We start from the raw sequence: 13,694 nt of genomic DNA on the forward strand, positions 1-13,694 counted from the left end.
CATCCCAACATCCACCCATCCATCCTAGCACCCATCTATCTATGCCCCCATCCATCCCAGTGTCCATCCATCCATGCTCCCATTCATCCAGGTATCTATCTGTCCATGCCCCTGTCCATCCCAGCATCTGTCCATGCATGTCCTCGTCCATCCCAGCATCCATCTGTCCATGCCCCCACCCGTCCACCCCAATGTCAATCCATCCATGCCCCGTCCATCTCGGTGTCCAACCATCCATGCCCCTATCCCACCTGGATACCCCAGGGATGGGCACCACCGAAGGGACCCAAGCTCCTGCTGCAGGAGGAGCCGGGGGCAGTGGGGGAGACTTGCTCCCTGCCCCCTGCCCCCTCCCCATCTCCCATTTCCAGGCAGTGCTGGGCTGAGCTGTGCCAGGGGACGTGGCTCCCTCCGCTGGGACTGGCTCCGTGGGGAGCCGTGTTCCCTGGTGTGGCTCCGGTAATGGGTCCTAATGGAGGCAGTGTGGCCAAGCGCCGGGGGGGCCGGCAGCGCTGCGGGGGCTGCACCCACTCACAGCTGGGGCTGGAGGGGTATACTCAGGGCCCCTCGTTACAGCCACCCCACAGCAAACCCCTGTGGGGCTGAGCAGTGGGGTGGGGGCTGCTGCGCCCCCACTGCCCAGAGGCACCTGCAGGGACCCCCACGGTCCCCCTTGCCGGCTGCTGTGCTGCAGGCACAGAGGCACTGGGGAGGGGGCTGGGACCCTAGGGCAGCCGGGCTCCAGGGGCTTTGGGGGCGGCAGGGAGGACTGAAGGATGGAGGTGTTGGGGAGGAGGGGGAAGGGGTTCTCGCCCCCGCTTGCCTCCCCCCAGATGGATTTTATGGACCGGCTTCTCCTTCCCTCCGGCTAATGGGCTGCAGGACCCATGGGAGCCACTGCGTTAGGGTAAGTGCGGGGTGGGGCCGAGCTGGAATGGGGGGAGCCCATTTACCACCTCCCCAGGGACCCCCCCTTTCCCTGCGGGCAGCACTGGTGCTGCTGCGAGGGCTAGGTCCCCCCTGCAGCGGGGAGCCGGGGACCCACACACAGCCAGGATCCTGCCCCCAAACCTCCCCTCCCGTGGGGCCGGGTCTGAGCAGGGGGAGGATGGGGACTCCGGGCAGGGCTGGGCCCTGTTCCCAGTCTCTCCGGGGCCGGAGAGGGGCATCCCGGTCTCGTCCTGGCACAGGGAAAGGGATTCGGCAGCAGAGCTGGGAAAGGCGACCCACGCCAAGCCCGTGTCAGACCCACACCAAGCTCCTGCCAGATCCACACCAAGCCTGTGCCATCCTGTGCCTGACCCACGCTCCCCCACACCAGATCCATGCCAAGCCCAGGCCATCCCCCTCCCAGGACCACCCCCAAAACCCCCCAAACTCCCCCGCTGCCCACGCCAAGCCACCCGGCACGTTCCACCCGTGCCATCTAGTGGGATAAGACTAGAAGGCAGCCTGGCACCCACCGTGCACCCATTGGGTGCCCACCCTTCCTAAACCCCACAGCACCCCAGGGACACGCTGGGCACATGCCACCGTGCTGGCACAGGGCACTGTCCCGGCATGGGGTGGGTGAGACGTGCAGCCCCAGCCCTCGGGCGCAGCCGCATCAGCTCCGGCTTTATTGCAAAAAGAGTCTGTAGGGATGTGGGCACTCGGGGACGCTGGTGCCACGCAGGGTCCCGGCCCCGCTCGCTGCTGGGGTGGCCCCCGCAGAGGGATCCCAGCACCGGGGGCGGCAGTCTGTGGTGCTAGGAGGGGTGGTGGCCGCTGTGGGAGTCCCCGCTGTCCTTCACCCCGAGCTCAGAGCTGGCAAAAGTGTCCAGGCTGGTGGGTGAGGGGGATGGATGCTGCATGTCCTGGACACTGAGGCGATGGTCCCCATGGGGCTGTGGGATGGCACCCGCTTCTCGGTCCTGGAGGGTGGAGGCGTCGGGATGAGCGGGGTGGTGGGGGCCGAGGTCCCCAGTCCCATCGTCCTGGGAAGCCCCACTGTCCCCCTGGGCTGGGACCATGCCGCGCAGCCGGTCCTCCTGGGGCTGAGCTGGGGCTGGGCTGGTGGCAGCTCCTCCATCCTCCGGCACCTCGTCCCTGCTGGCCGGTGCTGGCCGAGTCACCCTCTCGATGCCAGGATCCTCCTCAGTGGCCACCGGTGTCACTTGCTGGTGGCACATGGGGCACGTGTCCTGCACATAGAGCCACTTGCGGAGGCAGGCGGCGTGGAAGAAGTGACTGCAGGGGGTGATGACGGCCACCTGCATGTCCTGCGGGCAGGAAGAAGACGTCACCCAGCAGGCAGGGGACCCCTGGGGCTGCCCAGAGCAGGGTCCCCTGGCGCTGCAGGGGTGCCGGTGAGGGGAAGGGGCCGACCTGGAAACAGATGGCACAGACGTCGTTGTGGTCCCGCAGCTGCCCACCCGTGGCCCGGGGCAGGGAGTTGATCTTCTTGGCAGCCTCGCGGCGCAGCAGAAAGCTCCTCCAGCCCGACTGAGCGCGCAGCCAGACGTTGAAGTAGGAGTGGATGATGATGACGGAGGCGCCCATCCAGCTCCACTCTCCGAAGAGGGATTCCCAGGTGCCGTAGCCCACCACGCAGACGGCCACCAGGAACTCCAGCACTCGGCTCACTGCGTTCACGCAGTAGATGATCTCGTCCATCCGCTCCAGCGGCGTGTCCTGGAGCAGCTCCACCATGAAGAGCGCGTAGATGAAGAGGGTGCCCATCACCTGGCAGGCAGCAGGATGGCGCCTTGTTGACAGCGGCCGGATGGCAGATTGCACATCCCCACCCAGTGTCATCAGTCGAGGCTGGGAGAGGGTGACTGGGGCAGGGTTGTAGGCATGGGATAGACAGGGCCGCCTACTCCAGGGTGCCAGCGGGAGCGGGAGCTGCCATACCTGCAGAGAGGTGAGCATGCAGCTGGAGACCAGGATGAGCAGCCAGAAATCCAGGTGAAAGAAGTGGGCAATCTTGTAGGCCATGAAGCAAGGGAAAACCAGCAAGAAGAGGCACATGCTGACGCCGCGGAAATGCTTCCAGGGGCTCCTAGGGGAAGCACAGCTCAGTGGGGCCATGCCCACCCCAGGAGCAGCACCCACACCCCCAGGAGCCCGGGCTCCAGCTCCCTCCTCTGGCACTGATTCTGCCCAAAAACGGGCAGTGAGGACCCGAGGTGGAGGGAGCACATGGAGGGCATGGGACACAGCCTGGCTCTTCCCCAGCGCAAGGTGGGGAGGACCCCTGCCGCTCCTCCCCATTGCCCCCGCAGCATGGGGGGCCGGATCCCGCTGCTCTTCCTTCCACCTGGTACCTGTTGCGGGAGGCTCCCAGGGCCAGCACGATGGGATCAGCTATCTCGATCATGGACTGCAGCGTGGAAGTCACCACAATGAAGAGGATGATGCTGAGGAGGAAGGTCCGCTGGAGGATCTGCAGGTCGAGCAGCCCCGTCTGCAGCGCCAGCAGCAGCAGCGTCACACCCTCCGTCACCCCCCTGCCAGGAGTGGGGCGTGAGGCCGGCAGCCGCAGGCACGTGCCACGTGGCACCGCATGCGCCGTGCCTTGGTCACCCCCCGGGGACGTGACCCCGTTCCTAGATCCCTTGCGACACCCCTGTCCTCCCTACCCTGTGCTGGGCTCTTGCAGGCAAACTGGGATGGGAGGAGGGATGCCCGCCCGTGTCCCCCGCCGCGGGCTCACCTGTGCATGACGTTGCCGTTCTGGAAGGCGCCGAAGCCCAGCAGGTAAAACTTGCAGAGGTTGAGGACGCCCAGGGCGAGGTAGGAGACAGTGAAGGTGAGTCCGACGAGAGAGTAGGGCGTGCTGCAGCACTCGGCCGCGCTGCAACGGAGCCCGGGGTGAGCACGGGTGCTGGCAGGGGCCAGATGGCACCAACTGGAGCCCCAGCCCCTCCTCATCCTCCTCCCACAGCATGAGCTCCCCCAGCTCCTGCCTGCCCCCGTCCCTACCTGCTGAGGAGGAGGAAGAGGAAGCCCTGCTGTGCCAGGGGACTGCTAGAGGAGGTGAGGAAGGAGGAGAGCCGGAGGGAGAAGAGCACCAGCCAGAAGACGAGGAAGAGGAGCGGGATTGCCAGCTGGCTCCAGAGAGACACCGCCAGCGCGACCAGTCGGTACACCTCCAGCGCCTGCAGGGACAGGATGCTCAGCAGGGCTGCCCCCACCTCACCCCACATGTGGGGGGCAAGGAGGGTGCGGGGGAGCCCGGCCATGCGAGGGGACAGCCCTGCAGCCAACCCCACATCAAGGCAGGCTCAGCATAGGAACCCCCATTCCGCAGCCCCCCATCCCACAGCCCCCCATCCTGCAGCCCCTTGTCCCACAGCCCCTCACCCTGCACCCCACGCCCCACAGCCCCCCACCCCACACCCCCTTACCCTGCAGCCCCCCCATCCCGCAGCTTTCCATCCTGCAACCCCCCATCCCACATCCCCCCACCCCACAGACCCCCATCCCAGAGCCTCTCACCCTGCAGACCCCCATGCTGCAGCTCCCCCCTTCCCACTCACCTGCACGACCTCCCGGCAGGCGGCGGCAGCCAGCTGGAAGGGGACGAGGACATGGGAGCCGAGGACGTAGAGCACCTCCAGGGCGGTGACGACGACGGCGAAGGTGTTGAGGATGGGCAGGGCGTGGAGGGGGAGGCCGCAGAGGCGAGCCAGCACTGGCAGCAGTGGGGCCCCGAACAGCCATGGTCGCCTGCTCCTCATCAGGAGGGAGCAGAGGGTGCACAGGCAGAGCTGGCCTGCGGAGGGGACAGGGGACGCCTGGGCAAGGGGAAGGATGTGGGACCCCCCACCGTGTCCCCTCCCTGGGTCTCCTGGCACAGCCACCTCGTACCAGCAGCTGGGCACTGGCACGCAGAGCGGTGACGACGATCTGGCACAGCCGTGCCATCGTCACCCAACACGCTGTCCCATGGGTGATGGCTCCCACAGCCAGGTCACCACAGGAGACCCTCACCCTGCTTAGTGCCACATCCCCCCTCTGACATCTGGGGACGTCTGGGGAGGCTGGGACACCCCCCCCCCCGGCTCACCTGCGAGGGCAGTGGCGAAGCGGCCAAGCGCTGCGGGGTCACTGTATACGGCGCCCTGGAAGCCATACTCCAGCTCGCGGCGGACATAGTCCCTGCGGGGACAGAGGGTCAGCCCCTGGCCACCCACTCTGCACCCCGGCACAGCCCCCCCCGGCCCCCCCCGGGCTCACCTGGCTGCCATGTGCCCCGCGGCAAGCAGCAGGGCAGTGAGGAGGTGGAGGTAGAGCTTCACCAGGGACCGCACTGGCAGCATCAGCACCACCATGCACAGCAGGTGGCCTGCGGAGGCGGGGGACAGAGGGGTGAGGTGGCCCCGCTGAGCCCCCCAGCTGGCCAAGACCCCCCCCCTCAGCCAGGCAGCCCCTGGCGGTGACGCGACTGTCACCACGCAGTGTCGGGGCAGCGTGGGCAAGATGGGGCTGTGCGAGGGGCACCTCCTGGCCCCAGGGCTCACAGCTGTCCCCCGTGCCAGGGGACAATGCTGGGGACAGAGTGCCCACCAGCTCTGGGGACAGCTCCACACTGAGCGGGTGTCAGCGTGGGCTGGGGCGGCAAGACCCCAAATAGCCATCCCTTGGGGTGTCCCCTCATGTCCCCAGCCTGGCCAGGGCCTGGGTGTTCCCTCTTGTCCCCAGCATGGCCATTCCTTGGGGTGTCCTCCCCATGCCCCCAACCTGTCCATCCCTTGGGGGACGTCCCCTCATGTCCCCAACCTGTCCATACCCTGTGTGTCCTCTTGTGTCCCCAACCTGTTCATGCCTCGGGGTACCTCCTCATGTCCCCAGCCTGGACAACCACTGGAGTGCCACCAGCATGTCCCCAGCCTGGCCATCCTTTGGGGTGTCCCCTCTTGTCCCCAACCTTGTCAGGCCCTGGGGTATCCCCACTGTGTCCCCAACCCGGGCATTCCCTGGGGTGTCGCCTCATGTCCCCAATATGGCCATGCCCTGCGTGTCCCATTGTGTCCCCAGCGTGGCCGTCCCTTGAGGTGTCCCTTCATCTCCCCAACTGGGCCAGGTATCCCCACTGTGTCCCCAACCTGTCCATCCCCTGGGGTGTCCCCACCCTGGCCATCCCTTGGGATGTACCTTTATGTCCCCAACCTGGCCATGGCATGAGGTATCCCCAGCCTGTCTGTCCCCAAGGGTGTCCCGTCATGTCCCCAACCTGGCCATCCCCTGGGGTGCTCCCTTGTGTCGCCAACGTTTCCATCTCCTGCATGTCCCATCGTGTCCCCAACAGGGCCATTCCTTGAGGTGTCCCCTCATGTCCCCAACCTGTCCATCCCTGGGGTGGCCCCACTGTGTCCCCAACCTGGCCAGGGCCTGGGGTGTCCCCACCATGTCCCCAACCTGTCCATCCCTTGGGATGTCCCCACCGTGTCCCCAACTTGTCCGTTCCCTGGGGTGTCCCCACCCTGGCAATCCCTTGGGATGTACCCTTATGTCCCCAACCTGGCCAAGCCATGAGGTGTCCCCAGCCTGTCTGTCCCCGAGGGTGTCCTCTCCTGTCCCCAGCCCATCCATCCCCGGGCTGTCCCCGGCCTGTCCCGCCCCGGGGGACCCCCGCGTCCCGCCGCAGCCCTCACCCAGGCAGTAGGCGCCCCGGAGGGCGGGGGGCCGCAGGAGGGGGGGGTCCCCGCGGCGGGGCCGCAGCAGGTCGCCCAGGGCCGCCGCGTCCCAGCGGTACAGCAGGTCCAGCAGCGCCAGGCCCGGCACCCGCAGCGCCACGTTGGCCACCGCCTCCAGCCGCGCCATGGCCCGCGGGGCGGGGGGGGGTCCCCGCGTCCCGCAGCCCCCCCCAGGGGGACAAGGGGGACCCCCCGGCGCTGCCCCCGCCGCCTCCTCCGGCCCGGCAGGGGGCGCCCGCCCCGCGCCCAACAGGGGCCTGTCTGCCCGGCAGCCTCTCGCTGGGGGGCTGACCGCCTCCCGCCGGGGCGGGCCCCGCTCCTGCTCCTGCTCCCGCTCCCGCTCCCGCCGCCGCCGCCGTTCCGGTCCCTCCGCCACTTTCGCTTTCTCCCGCCCCGCCCCTACGCCCAGAGCGTAGCCGAGAGGCCTTGCGCCAGGGTGCTGCGCTGACGCCGCGGACGCCATCTTGGAAGCTGGCGCAGCGCTTGCTCTTCTTGTACGCCATCCGCCATTTTGGATAAGGGCAACGCGGGGGCCGAGAGGAGGAAGACACGGACATCTTGGAGAGGGGCGGGGCGCTCCGCGGTGACATTGCTCCCGCCGCCCCGCCCAGCCCCGCGTCAGCCATCTTGGGTGCGGGCAGGCAGTGAGGGCAGGCGCTGGCCGCCATTTTGATAGGGGAATGGCGCGGGCGGGGGGCTGCAGGGCGCGGCGGGAGGCGAGGGTCCCCGGAGTAGAATGGGGTCCCCTGCCCCCAGGGGAGGGGGGCCTGAAGGATTGTCTGGGGTCTTGAGCTGAGATCCCTTGGGTTCAGGTGGGGTCCTCAGGGGTCAGCTGTGGCCCTCTGGGGTGAGGTGGGGTCCGCTGAGGTAATCTGGGCTCAAGCGGGGCCCTCTGGCACCGGGGGAGGTCACCTGGCGGGGGGTGGTGTCCTTTGGGATCAGCTGGGGCCCTGGGGGTCAGCCGGGGATGGGGGGACCCCCTGGGAATATCTGGGGTGCTGGGGGGTCGGCTGGGGATGGGGCGGGGGGGTGCCCTCAGGCTGAGCAGCAGGATGCGGCCGGGGAGGGGTGGACGAGGCATCCCTGGATGTCCCCATGCACATGGGACCCCAGACTGCCGCAGGGAGACCCCCTGAGACCCCAGGCTGCTTTCGCATGTGGGTGCCCATGGCCGGGTGCCGTGGGCGCTTTGAAAACCGTTCTTTAATCATAAATTTCGGAAGAAAGGCGGGAGCTGAAAGCGCACGGGGGGGTCCCGGTGCGGAGCTGCTGCCACGGCACGGGGACATCCCAGGCATGTCCCGCCGTCGTCCTCTCCCGGCTGCCCCTCCGCCGATGCTGCTGGGGGGGTCTGGTGCCCCAGGGAATCTCTGAGCCCCTCGGGTCAGGTTGGGACAGGGGTCGAGCAGAGACGCGTGTCCCAAAGGGCGAGAGCGTGTGTGCAGCTCCCTTCACCGGGGGGGACGGTGTCTTTTTGAACCCCAGGGGTGCAGCCTGCAAGCCTCCCACCGGTGAAGCTGATTTTCCCCCGGCTCTAGCGGGAAGCAGAGCTGCAGGAACAGCCCACGCTGCTGGAGGGGGTGCATGCCCCCCCATGGGGCTCTCCTCGTCCCAGTTCAGCACAGGATGGTTTGAGGTGCAACACCCAGTTTGGCCCAGTTTGGCACTTCCCTGCTGGGCATTTTCTAGGTGGACTTTTGCCGTTAGAGACAGCAGCTGGGCACCCCCCACTTTGGGTTCATCTCTTCCCCCTCCTTCCTTTTCTCCCTGGAGAAAAGGACGGGACTGGGACAGACCTTCCCAGCAGCAGGACCCCGAGCCCCGCTTCCCACTGGGATCCCACCCCAAACCTGGCCCATTTCTTCTGGGGCGAAGGGAGCTGCTGAGCAGGCATGGGCTCCTCCGTGCACCCAGGGGACCCCAGCAAGCAGTCAGACCTCGGAGTTAATAAATGAGCTCGGGTAATAATTGCAAGGGTTTTCTAAATTACTGCTTCCCCGGCGTGTGCGTCTGCACAGCTCCTCGGGGACAGTCATCAGGGCCAGCTTATCTCTGGGGATTGCCTGTCACCCGTGTTCGGTGACATCCTGAGTGGCAGTAATTGCTCACTTAATGGAGCTGGTGGCTCTGGAGGAGGGGACTTCTCCCCTGGCTTGACTCGGGGCTGAGTTTACCAAGACAGCAGATCCCGCAGACAGCGCTTGTGAGAGAGCCTGGTTAGGGAAACCTGGGGGACCAGAGCAGTGGCTGGCAGCAAGAGCTGCCCTCCAACTCTGTCAGTGCTCTCCGCTCCCTCGGTGACCCCCAGATGCTCGGTCTGTGCCTCAGTTTCCCCATGGGGCAGCTCCTGCATCCTGCCTGCAGGAGGGGACGTGCTCTTGGTGCCGGGGCTCCTGGAAAGAGCCGGGGCTGGCGGTGCCTGTGGAGGGACCGTCCTGCTCACAGCGGCCGCGGAGCTGCAGGGCATGTGGCTTCTCCAGGGATCGTTCCTGGCCAGTTAGCAAGTGTCCCTGAGTGCCACTGCGTGTCATTTGGGTCCCACACGCTGGGTCCGGGTCTGACCCCATCCCGGCTGCTGGGACGTACCTTACTCAGCCAGCATGACCCAAGTCCCACCGCCTGGCACTTGTCACTGTGCCTTGGCCCCAGGATTGCCGGCTGCACTCGCCTTCACTGGGTTGCCCGGTGCCTCCCAGGAGTATGGCCACTGCCGGGCCTTTCGCTGGGGAATGGGTGGCTGCAGCTCAGCTTGGCAGAGGTTGAGTGTATGGCAGTGTGCTCCTGCAGGGACTGGTGGAGATGCAGATGGTCCCATGGACGCACAGATGGACCAATGGGCACAGGGATGGTCCGACGGACACACAAGTGGTCCGATGGCACAGGGATGGATGGGTGGGCACATGGATGGACCGACAGGCGCATGGATCAATGGATGGTCCATTGGGCACACAGATGGACTGATGGGCATGTGGGTGGTCCAGTGGGAACATGGATGGACCGATGTGCACGCGGGTGGACATCCACACCACAGAGTGCCCTGGTGCTTGCAGGGGACCCCCCCCATCCTGGGTCCAGCTGCGGTGGGCTGGAAGCGGGGACTTGTCCTGCTCTCAAGGTGTTTCCTTGGTGCCTGCGGTCAGCAAGCAGATGGGACCCCCTGTGCCAAGACGGGGTGAGAGAGTGCTCATGGCGGGGGCAGACGGCTGGGAAGCTGCCAAGGAGAGGGTGAAGGGGGAGGGAGAAGCTCCAGGCAGCCCCTTCCCAGCCCAGGGCACCACACGGGAGCATCCCTGCTCAGAGCAGCGTGAAATTGCCTCCCCAGTCTCAAAACAGCCCCACCTTACAATAACTGGCTGCATTGGTCCCAATCCCCCACCCTCCCCAGCTCCCAGGTCTGCACCCAGCCAGGTCAGAGCACCCTCGCTGCTTTGGCTCCCACCCCATGCTGTGTGGTCCTCCCACCAGAGGGAAGGCTGGCTGGCTGGCTGGCTGGCTGGCTGGCTGGCTGGCTGGCTGGATGGATGGATGGGTAGATGGCTGGCTGGCTGGCTAGGCACAGGGGTGCTTAGGGTGCAGGTGATCTTCCCAGCAGAGCCCCAGGACAAGGTTTGCTCCTCCAGCTCCTCGTCAGAAAGCGGGCTGAGTCAATTTGGACTGGCTGGGCTGGAGGTGGGTGCAGGCAGAGGGGGTGCATGAAAGGTTTGGGGAAACCCCGCATGCAGAGAGGGGCACGGGGTGAGGAGTGTGCCTGGAACTCTCCTGTTTGGGGGCGGCACACGGGCACCATCCTTTTTTGAAGGAATTTTTTGCTATTTGGCATTATTTGTTCTCTGTTTCGTGCCCTGTTTTAGGTCTGTAGCCTGCAGTGAGGGCTCCTGCCTGCAGCCTGGGCTCCTGCAAAGCTGATCTTGAATCACTTGTGGGTTTTCTGCTCCCCAACAGGTAGACAGACCCTTGCCCGGACAGGAGCTGTGCCCATTTTGGGAAAAGCCCAGGGAATCTCCTGCTGACACAAGCCATCTCTGGCCATAACTCCTGTGTCTCCCTGAGAGGCTGCCCCTCGGTTGTCAGCCCAGGGCTGCTCCCTGCCTTCAAGCCTGCCTGGAGGTGCCTGCTGCTGTCACCGATGGATAAGGGATGGGGACACTGTCCCAGACTTCAGCATGATGCTCCTCAGCAGGGACCATCCCTCCCCTGCCTGCTGCCTGATGTTATCATATAATGTCATGATATCATGACGGTATCATGATAACAGCTCTTGATGCTATTGCGGAATATCCCTGCACTATTTTTCAGCAGTCTTGGCAGTCTGGAGGGGGCCCAGTTGTCTGGAAGCTGGCAAATGTTGTCTTAGATTTCAAGAAGTGAAAGAAGGAAGACCCTGGTAATTATATCCTATCAGTCTTACTTCAGTGCCTGGTAAAACAATGGAGGAGGTTGTTCTGGGGGTGACTGAAAACCACTTGAGAGACAACTCAGTCATTAGTCACATCCAGAATGGGTTTATGAAGAGAAAGTCCCGCTAACCAACTTAATTTCCTTTTATGACAAGGTCACCCATCTAGTTGACCCAGGGAAGACAGTAGATGGGGGTGGGGGTTGGATTTTAGCAAAGCTTTTGACACTGTGTCTCGCAGTATCCTTCTGGACAAAATGTCCAGCGCACAGGTAGACAAGGCCATAATACGTTGGGTGATCAGTTGGCTGATGGGTTGGGCTCAAAGGGTTACAGTAAATGGGGTCACATCAGGCTGTGTGGTGTGGGGTCACCAGTGGGGTTCCCCAGGCTCTTTAATGTTTTTATAAATGACCTGGGTAGAGGAATTGAATGTACATTAAGTAAGTTTGCCGATGACACTAAACTAGGAGGAGCTGTGGAATCCCTTGAGGGTAGAGAGGCCTTATAGAGAGATCTGGACAGGCTACAGAGCTGGGCAGTCCCTGCTCCTCTCCCTGCTCCTTGCAGTGCGATGGACTAGATGATCCCCATGGGTCCCTTCCAACTCGAGATATTCTATGACTGAATGATTCACCACTTGTGCAACATGAAGGTGAACTGGCTTCCTTCCTCTTCCCCACAGTTTCATCTTCCTCTGGACACTTCTGCAGCATCATCCAGCTGCTTGGTGATGGGTGTTGGGGTGGTGTTGTCAGCCCTGACTCACCCTGTTTCACAACACTGCAAAATCCAGCTGCATCCTCTCATCTCCCGAGGTCCCGTCAGCTCCGAATGGGCGAGCGCCACTGTCCGATGCCGCTCACGGATTTGGTGGTGCCGTATCCCTGGGAAACTTTATGAAAATGTAGGTAGGAAACAAAAGACTCAAGGCATTGCAGCCCATATCCACCTGAAGTCAGAAGGATCGAGTTGCATTGACAGAGAAGCAAAGTGCAGCCCAATAAATTAAATGTTATTGTTATGTCAATACGTAGAATCATAGAATAGCTAAGGTTGGAAAGGACCTATAAGGATCATTGAGTCCAACTCCCTGCTCCTTGCAAGACTACCTAAAACTAACCCATATCAATAAGCGTGTCATCCAGATGTTCCTTGACCGCTGACAGGGTTGGTGCCATGATCACTTCCCTGAGGACTCTGTTCCAGGGACCGACCACCCGCTCAGGGAAGAACCTTTGCCTAATGTCCAATCTAAGCAGAGAACCTTTATGGCCTGGAAGCCCAGCTGAGAAAGGCCGAGTAGAGCTACCGCATTGGTGAGCGGAGAAGGATGCTGACAGCGTCTACAAAATGCCAAGGAATAACAGAGAAGCTGCAGGTCTCTGCCAGGGCAGTAAATACAATCGCAGTAAGGGGAGAATTCAGTTAACCTCATAGAGACTCACAAATGTGAAACCAGCTTGGATGTGGAAATGATGCTCAAGGTCCCACATGGGACCTCTTCCTGCACCGTGTCCACCGAACTAAAGAGAAGGGCACTTTAATGGGAAAATGTATTAAAAGGAAATTAAATGGAGCAGCTGAAAGGGTGAGGGCTTGCAGGTGAGGTGGAGAACTTGGAGAAGAGCCGAGTGTGGCTGCAGGGACCCTCGGCCATGGCCCCTCGCTGCCCACATGGGGCTGCCTCTGATTCAGTGCTGGCAGCCGGCTCCGAGCCAGATGGCAACTCAGCTGCAGCTCAGGGGGTGAGGGACATGGGGACGGCACTGTCACCACAGCTGGTGGCGGCCACGCTGGGGGGTGTCCGTGCCCTGGGGAGGGGGAGCGGGGAAGGGGAAGAGCAGGGAGGAGGAGGAGGATGAAGGTCTGCCCATCACAAGGCCACTGGTGCAGCCCCGGGGGACAGACCCGTGCCCAGGGGGTGCAGGGCCAGCTGGGCAGAAACGCACCCCTGGGCTTTTTGGCAATTCCTGCATTTGCTGGAAAATCGTTGTTGCTGCATGTTTGAAGCTATTTCTGGTGTCTGTGTTAAACACGATGATGGTTTGGGCCAAAATGGGGAAAAAAAAAACCAACAAAAAAACAAAAACCAGAAGTTATGAAATACCATATCTGGGTGTTTACGGAGCAGAGCGGGGGCAGCTGGGGGCCTGGGGAGGTCTGCGCCACAGGCGGTGGTGCCAGGTGTCCCACCGCAGCGCCCGGGGACGGTGCTGGGAGGAGCTGGGCGGCCCCGAGCAGACCCTGTGGCAGCAGGCACCGACCTCCCCTTTGGGGTTCCCCGCCGGCAGGGAGCTCCTCCAGCCCAGGAGGGTCTGGGCAAAGGCTGCTTCCCCTGGTGCCAGAGGGCAGCTCCCCATGCCCGATTCTGCATGGATCCTGCCGGGATGGTGCCTGTCCTGGGCATCCGTCCTCACGCCCACTGTGCGGCTTTCCAGCCAGGCAGAGCACTGCCCGTGCACATCACTAATGTTGTAGTGATGATGATGATGACGACGATGACGACAACAGCCCTTCTCCTCATTTATAACAGGCCACTGCCAGCCCCATTTGAAGGCTGTCTGCTCTCCTGGCAAATAAGGAGGATGAAGGCTGGGAGCCCCCTGCACCAC

General features: G+C 63.5%; 1 protein-coding gene across 2 annotated transcripts; it reads right to left on the reverse strand.

Annotated features, from left to right (window-relative positions):
- Window positions 1–1,604: 1,604 nt before the first annotated feature.
- LOC141743290 (RING finger protein 145-like) lies at window positions 1,605–7,055 on the reverse strand. 2 transcript variants are annotated; one of them, XM_074587105.1, is made up of 10 exons: window positions 6,642–7,055; window positions 5,224–5,332; window positions 5,054–5,145; window positions 4,524–4,759; window positions 3,967–4,142; window positions 3,698–3,838; window positions 3,309–3,491; window positions 2,896–3,043; window positions 2,368–2,724; window positions 1,605–2,261 (listed from the first exon to the last, which is right to left on the reverse strand). In XM_074587105.1, exons 1-10 carry the CDS (start codon window positions 6,808–6,810, stop codon window positions 1,749–1,751), a joined length of 2,124 nt encoding a protein of 707 aa, XP_074443206.1. In that variant the 5' UTR covers window positions 6,811–7,055; the 3' UTR covers window positions 1,605–1,748. The 2 variants fall into 2 exon arrangements, with proteins under 2 accessions (XP_074443206.1, XP_074443205.1); XM_074587104.1 differs by having other exon boundaries at window positions 3,309–3,401; window positions 6,642–6,947.
- Window positions 7,056–13,694: the final 6,639 nt, after the last annotated feature.

Source organism: Larus michahellis, chromosome 5, assembly GCF_964199755.1.
Source record: "Larus michahellis chromosome 5, bLarMic1.1, whole genome shotgun sequence".
Lineage (NCBI taxonomy): Eukaryota > Metazoa > Chordata > Aves > Charadriiformes > Laridae > Larus > Larus michahellis.

Bases quoted from the DNA above. Each gene is read 5' to 3' on its own strand.
- LOC141743290 (XM_074587105.1), bottom strand. From the start codon at position 6,810: ATGGCGCGGCTGGAGGCGGTGGCCAACGTGGCGCTGCGGGTGCCGGGC. The intron at 5,333-6,641 runs GTGAGGGCTGCG...CCGCCTCCGCAG, and splicing joins CCGGGGCGCCTACTGCCTGG to GCCACCTGCTGTGCATGGTG. The intron at 2,262-2,367 runs GTCGGCCCCTTC...TCCTGCCCGCAG, and splicing joins TCTGTGCCATCTGTTTCCAG to GACATGCAGGTGGCCGTCAT.